The 7,500-nt window shown below is 39.4% G+C and overlaps 1 protein-coding gene across 1 annotated transcript in view; it reads right to left on the bottom strand.

The window, feature by feature from the left end:
• LOC121389954 (cytochrome P450 4B1-like) overlaps positions 1-7,500 on the bottom strand; it is a 25,695-nt gene that overhangs the window by 15,592 nt on the left and 2,603 nt on the right. Inside the window, 4 exon segments of the mRNA XM_041521624.1 lie at positions 1,744-1,868; positions 2,997-3,175; positions 4,648-4,795; positions 5,304-5,540. Coding sequence (XP_041377558.1) covers positions 1,744-1,868; positions 2,997-3,175; positions 4,648-4,795; positions 5,304-5,522 — 671 coding nt within the window. The 5' untranslated portion in view covers positions 5,523-5,540.

Here is a 7,500-nt window from a genome sequence, read left to right as displayed (position 1 = left end):
ACTACTACAGCTACTACTACTACTACTACTGCTACTACTACTACTACTACTGCTACTACTACTACTACTACTACTACTACTACTACTACTACTACTACTACTACTACTACTACTACTAGTAATAATAATAATAATGATAACATACTACTACTACTACTACTACAGCTACTACTACTGCTACTACTACTACTACTACTACTAGTAATAATAATAATAATAATAATAGTAGTAGTAGTAGTAGTAGTAGTAGTAGTAGTAGTAGTAGTAGTAGTAGTAGTAGTAGTAGTAGTAGTAGTAGTAGTAGTAGTAGTAGTAGTAGTAGTAGTAGCAGCAGCAGCAGCAGCAGCAGCAGTAATAGTAGTAGTAGCAGCAGCAGCAGCAGCAGCAGCAGCAGCAGGAGTAGTAGTAGTAGCAGCAGGAGTAGTAGTAGAAGTAGCAGCAGCAGCAGGGAGTAGTAGTAGTAGGTAAATAAGTAAGTAAGTAAGTAAATAAATAAATAAATAAACAAATAATAGTATTAATAGTAATATCAGTAGTAGTAGTAGTAGTAGTAGTAGTAGTAGTAGTAATAATAATAATGATAAAATACTACTACTACTACAGCTACTACTACTACTACTACTAGTAATAATAATAATAATAATAATAATAATAATAGTTGTAGTAGTAGTAGTAGTAGCAGCAGCAGCAGCAGCAGTAATAGTAGTAGTAGTAGTAGTAGTAGTAGTAGCAGCAGCAGCAGCAGCAGTAATAGTAGTAGTAGTAGTAGTAGTAGTAGTAGTAGTAGTAGTAGCAGCAGCAGCAGCAGGAGTAGTAGTAGTAGTAGTAGTAGTAGTAGTAGTAGTAGTAGTAGCAGCAGCAGCAGGAGTAGTAGTAGTAGTAGTAGTAGTAATAGTAGCAGCAGCAGCAGGAGTAGTAGTAGTAGTAGTAATAGTAGCAGCAGCAGCAGGAGTAGTAGTAGTAGTAGCAGCAGCAGCAGCAGCAGCAGCAGCAGTAGTAGTAGTAGCAGCAGTAGCAGCAGTAATAATAGTAGTAGTAGTAGTAGTAGTAGTAGTAGTAGTAGTAGTAGTAATAGTAATAATAATAATAATAACTATAACAATGAGAACAAGAAATAATGTAGAGTAAAACAAGAATTTCAACAAATGAAATGTACATTTTAAAACTGTTGATGTAGTAGTAGTAGTAGTAGCAGTAGTAGTAGTAGTAGTAGTAGTAGTAGTAGTAGTAGTAGTAGTAGTAGTAGTAGTAGTAGTAATAGTAATAATAATAATAATAACAATAACAATGAGAACAAGAAACAATGTACAGTAAAACAAGAATTTCAACAAATAAAATGTACATAAACTGTTGATGTTTATTGAAAGGACTGAAATAAGTTAAGCCCTTAACGAAAAAGAGAGAATAAATATATACCCCCCACACGAATAAAATTGCAGACGCATTGGTTATTATTATTAATAAACACTAATTATTAAATTAATTATTATTATTATTCCTCCTACATAGTATAGTGAATAGTGATTGAACCCTTAGGTAGGTGTGAGAGGGGGTTATGCTATTCGATCGTTGCATTATGCTTACATTGTGGAACAGCCCTCAAACAATGTCGAACCTCGTTGCAGTAGATCCGGCGCAGTTGCCCCTCGAAAATATGAAACTGCACTTGTTGTATAGCTTAATAATGTCCTATAATAGTGTACTGACCCTCCTCCACCCCAATCCTTTAGGCTAGGTCCTTACCCAAAGTTTTGCACGTCGCTGTCGTAGGACATGGCGCACCTAAGAATGATATCCAGGGTACAGTGAGTGATCAGGTTGTAGATGTCGAAACTCTCCCCAGACTCTGCGAATCTGTCGATCCTCTCCTTTCAAAGAAATAAAACAGTTTGTCCTGATTAGCTATACCATTAGGACAACTTAGGACTAATTAATGATCGAAAGAAGAAGAAGGAGAAGAAGAAGAGGACGAAGAAGTAGAAGAAGAAGAAGAAGACGGAAGGAAATGTTTTATTTAACGACGCACTCAACACATTTTATTTACAATAAGGACCACACATATATTGAGAGAGGAAACCCGCTGTCGCCACTTCATGGGCTACTCTTTTCGATCAGTAAGGGACCATCCCTTAGACAGGATAGCACATATCACGGCCTTTGATGTACCAGTCGTGGTGCACTGGCTGGAGCGAGAAATAGCCTAATTGGCCCACCGACAGGGATCGATCTTAGACCGACTGCACATCGAGCGAGCGTTTTACCACTGAGCTACGTCCCGATTCTAAGAAGAAGAAGAAAGGTCCGTTTGGCAAACATTTTAAAGATTTAGGGCCGAATTTACAAAGCCTGTTTATGACTTAAACGCGCCGCGTGTAACTACATATAATTACAATTCTTAAACACCTGCGTCTAAGAAAAACAGGCTTCGTAAATGTGGTCCCCGTTAGCTACAGATGAACCAAATTATATGTCTGATTTATAGCTACGTAGCCTTAATTCCATTATAAAGCATAATATCAAAAACAAGAAGAATACCATGGCTATGTATAGCTGGAAGGAAGGATGGAAATGTTTTATTTAACGACGCACTCAACACATTTTATTTACAGAGGAAACCCGCTGTCGCCACTTCATGGGCTACTCTTTTCGATTAGCAGCAAGGGATCTTTTATATGCACCATCCCACAGACAGGATAGTACATACCACGGCCATTGTTACACCAGTTGTGGAGCACTGGCTGGAGCGAGAAATAGCCCAATGGGGCCACCGATGGGGATCGATCCTAAACCGACCGTGTATCAAGCGAGCGCTTTACCACTGGGCTACGTCCCGCCCCCATGTATAGTTGGATAAAGAAAGTACTTTTCAGGACGACGCAAACACGTATACAGTTTTATGGTTAGATAGGTAAACTGCTGTGCATCAATAGTTTTATAACTGCTGACCCATGTTGTTACTAAGCTGATCACTGGAATGACGATGTTCGAACTCTCACCAGCAGTTTGTCGCAGCACTGGTTGTAGATGGCGACGTATGGTTTGAGAATGTCGAAGTGGAAAGCTGGGGTCAGCAGTCTTCTTGACCTGGCCCACCTCGCCCCGTCGGCTATCAACAGCCCCTCCCCTAGCCAGGGCCGGAGATGTTTATATCCACCACTGTGTTGGTTCTTGGGTTCTGAAAAAGATATGGCGTATAGTTCCAAAACAATTAAAGAATTCAACCAAGAATAAACATAACTGGCCGGCAGTGTGGTACTCAGTTCACAAACCAGCCATGGAGTACTAGAATATTAAAGGGACAGTCCTGAGTTTGTTGCCATTGTTGAGATGTTGCGGACTCCCAGAGACGTTTCAAGGACAACAAATGTGAATTGAATACATTTCCCTACATAAAATATCAGTGTCTGTATATTTAAATATGTTTCTGATCGTCCCTGTTTTGCATTAGCTGAAACTTCATTTCGTTTCCCAATATATATATATATATATATATATATATATATATATATATATATATATATATATATATATATATATGGAATTGTAGTCGTTAAAATATTTTATTAGTCGGAACATCTTACAATGGTAACAAATTCAGGACTGTCCCTTTAAAGATATAGCATACATTTCAAAAAGAAATGAAGAATTTAACCAAGGAAAATACCACGTTACACCGGCAATGTGGTACACTGTTTATAAACCAGCATTCGAGTATATTAAAGATATAGCATACATTTCAAAAAGAAATGAAGAATTTAACCAAGGAAAATACCACGTTACACCGACAATGTGGTACACTGTTTATAAACCAGCATTCGAGTATATTAAGATATAGCATACATTTCAAAAAGAAATGAAGAATTTAACCAAGGAAAATACCACGTTACACCGGCAATGTGGTACACTGTTTATAAACCAGCATTCGAGTATATTAAAGATATAGCATACATTTCAAAAAGAAATGAAGAATTTAACCAAGGAAAATACCACGTTACACCGACAATGTGGTACACTGTTTATAAACCAGCATTCGAGTATATTAAAGATATAGCATACATTTAAAAAACAAATGAAGAATTTAACCAAGGAAAATACGACGTTACACCGACAATGTGGTACACAGTTTACAAACCAGGATTGGATGCTTTGTTGAAGCCCAAAATGTCCCAATTAGGACAACTTGGGCAGTGTTCGGCCCAAGATGTTCCAAAGACATCTTGGGCCAAGAGATGCCACATTTGTTTAAATCGTTGAAATTGTTTTTTTTTTAACGACACCTCTGGAGCGCATTAATTAATCATCGGCTATTGGATGTCAAACAAATGGTAATTCTGACACGAAGTCTTGAAAGGAAACCTGTTACATTTTCCCATTAGCAGCAAAGGGTCTTTTATATGCACTTTACCACAGAAATTCTGGGCTAGGCCCCGACCCCTCAACCCCCAAGAAACCCCAACAATACCAGAAAAAATATCTACCAACAAAAACAAAACAAAACGCGACAAATATGGCGGCTTCCATTACCGTTGTATTTATGGAATTCGAAGCAATATTTAGCACGATGTGTTTACGATAGTAATCAAAAGAGCTGATCAAAAGAGGAGGAGCGGTCAGAACGATCGAAATCTGAACAAAAATATATCTCACCTAGACTCTTTAGAATGACCTTCACTGTTTCAGGATGATGGACCTTCAGCATCGGGATCATGGGTCCGAACCACATGACGTAGCACTTTGGAAATTGCTTTACCATCCTAATTTCGTAGTCGAGTCGTCCTTCGGGGTCTTTTGGTACCTAAAACGAAATAAGTTACAGAGCAAATGTCACGAAACAAGATGAAGAAGAAGATGAAGAAGAAGAAGAAGAAGAAGAAGAAGAAGAAGAAGAAGAAGAAGAAAGAAGAAGAAGAAGAAGAAGAAGAAGAAGAAGAAAAAGATGCAAATTGTGTACAGTTAAATTTTGTTAGTTTAATAAAATACTACTTGAGCACATTGATTGCTTAATCATCGGCTGTTGTTTGTCCAACTTTGGGTAATTCTCAAACAATAGTCTTAGAGGATACCCTCTAGTTTTTTTCCATTAGTAACAAGGGATCTTTTATATACACTTTGCCACAGGCAGGACAGCACATACCGCGACCTTTGATATACCAGTCGTGACGCACTGGCTGGAACACAAATCAAAAGAGAGAATGGGTCCACTGAGGTGATTCGATCCTAGGACGCAAGCACCTCAGACGAGCACTCAGCCGACAGAGCTAAATCTCCCCCCCCCCCCAACACACAGGATTGTGAATACTTACCTCAACCATAGACCCACTGATCCAGGAGAAGCCCGGTGCCGTCGGACACGCCTCCAGTCTCTTGTAAAGCCGCCTGACCCCCAGCAGCCTTCGTACGACGTCGACAACCACTGCACAGGCCGCTGCCGCGGAGAGAGCCTTTAGCAGTTTGTGGTGTAAGTCCACTTGGTCAGCGAACAGGTTCGAAACCCACTCGGTTCCAGTCTTCACAGCTAACATTTTGTAAGCTCGCAATACCTGCAAAATGTATACCAGATATCATATATGTCATTATAATCCTATGTTTGACGTTACATACCTTTACATCGATCATTTTCTAGTTCGCTAATAACAGATATTTCACTTACACACTACAGTACCCACCTCAAAAAACACGAAAAAAACAAAAAAAATCCACACACCAACAAAAAAACCAAAAAACAACAACAAAAAAAACCCCAACAACACCCCCCCCCCCCCCTTCAAAAAGCAAAACAATAAAAAACAAAACAAAAACCCCCGTCAGATTCTACGTATTTGAATGAATGAATTTTTATTGACACCCCAACACGAAAAATGCATCTGCTATTGGGTGACACACTATGGTAAATGCATAAATCAGGCACGAATAAAAAATACTATTGGAAGTTAAATCTTAAGGCAGAGATGGATTTTACTTGTAGAATGAGGACATCTAGTTTTCAAACTTTTACAGGGGAGCGTTAAATTAACAGTTAAATTAAAACACTGTGTAAGCTACACGTTTAGCCAGAACATTGTTGAAATGGGGGTACCTTCGGGTTTCCTCCTGTATTGTGCGTGTTATTGGTTAATGTATGAAACATTTGTTATCAGCGAACTACAAAATTGTGTTTAAAGGGACAGACCCTAGTTTCAACCCATGGAAATGCACACTAAGTTTAGTTAAAGGGACAGACCCTAGTTTCAACCCATGGAAATGCACACTAAGTTTAGTTAATCTACAAACCTGTAACACATTTGGATAAAGTTACAATTGAGTGAAACCTAAGTCTGTGACTTTAAAATGGTGAAATGCCCTCTAAAAATAGACTAAAACTCGACTGCATAACTATTACTTCTCAGGCGCACGTGCGTTTTTAAAAATATAAGAAATGCATTTTGTGATATTAAAAACACCGGGATGACCAAAAACACTTCGAATGTACGGAAATGGATAATCTAAACAATAAACTCTAAGTAAAGTATGATTTCAGTTATAGGGCTATAAAAGGGCAATAATAGTCAAAAATATGTATTAGTGCTTAAAAACTAGGATATGTCCCTTTAACGTCAAACACAGGGTTATTGTTGTATTAGGGGGTGGGGGTGATGGTGGTTTGTGTTCGTGGTCATCCTGGTCATTTCATTTCATGTTTGTGCTTATATCTAATTAAGGTTCAAGCACACTGTCGTGGGCACACATCTCAGCTATCTGGGTGGTCTGTCCAGGACAGTGGGTTAGTTGGTTAGTGAGTGAGTGAGTGAGTGAGTGAGTGAGTGAGAGAGAGAGAGAGAGAGAGAGAGAGAGAGAGAGAGAGAGAGAGAGAGAGAGAGAGAGAGAGAGAGAGAGAGAGAGAGAAGAGTGTGTAGTGGCCTTACACCTACCCATTGAGCCCTTATGAACTCGCTCTGAGTTGGAGCCGGTACCGGGCTGCGAACCCTGTACGTACCAGCCTGTAGTTCGATGGCTTAACCACTGCGTCACCGAGGTCAGTCATCCTGGTCAAGCAAATTTTCTTTTTTATCTCAATATATTTTCGGGGCGGCGGGGGTGGGTGGGGTGGAAGTATGATTTGACCCCTGTATAAACTTCGATCCCCACAGTCTAAACCTCCACTGCTAAAATGTCTGCACACGCGCCTGGGCAGACAATCCCATGCACAGTTGTTGTCATTTAATAAACATGGTCGTAGACTCCACAGAGATAACAAACTGAACATTTATAGTGTTACGCACTGTCTGACACTTGACAAAGTTCTCACTTTGTTTGGGACGGGATTTAACTCAGTCGGTCGAGTGCTCGCTTGAGGTACTTTCGTTGCAGGATCGAACCACCTCGATGGATCCATTCAACTGGTTGTGGGATTTTTTCTCATTCCAACTAGTGTATCACAACTGGTCAAGGGCCGTGGTATGTGGTTTCCTGTCTGTGGGAAAGTGAATAGAAAAGATTCCATGCTGCTAATGGGAAAATGTA

Source organism: Gigantopelta aegis, chromosome 15, assembly GCF_016097555.1.
Source record: "Gigantopelta aegis isolate Gae_Host chromosome 15, Gae_host_genome, whole genome shotgun sequence".
NCBI lineage: Eukaryota > Metazoa > Mollusca > Gastropoda > Neomphalida > Peltospiridae > Gigantopelta > Gigantopelta aegis.
Note: the sequence above shows the minus strand (reverse complement) of the source record. Positions and strands in the feature narration are given on the sequence as shown.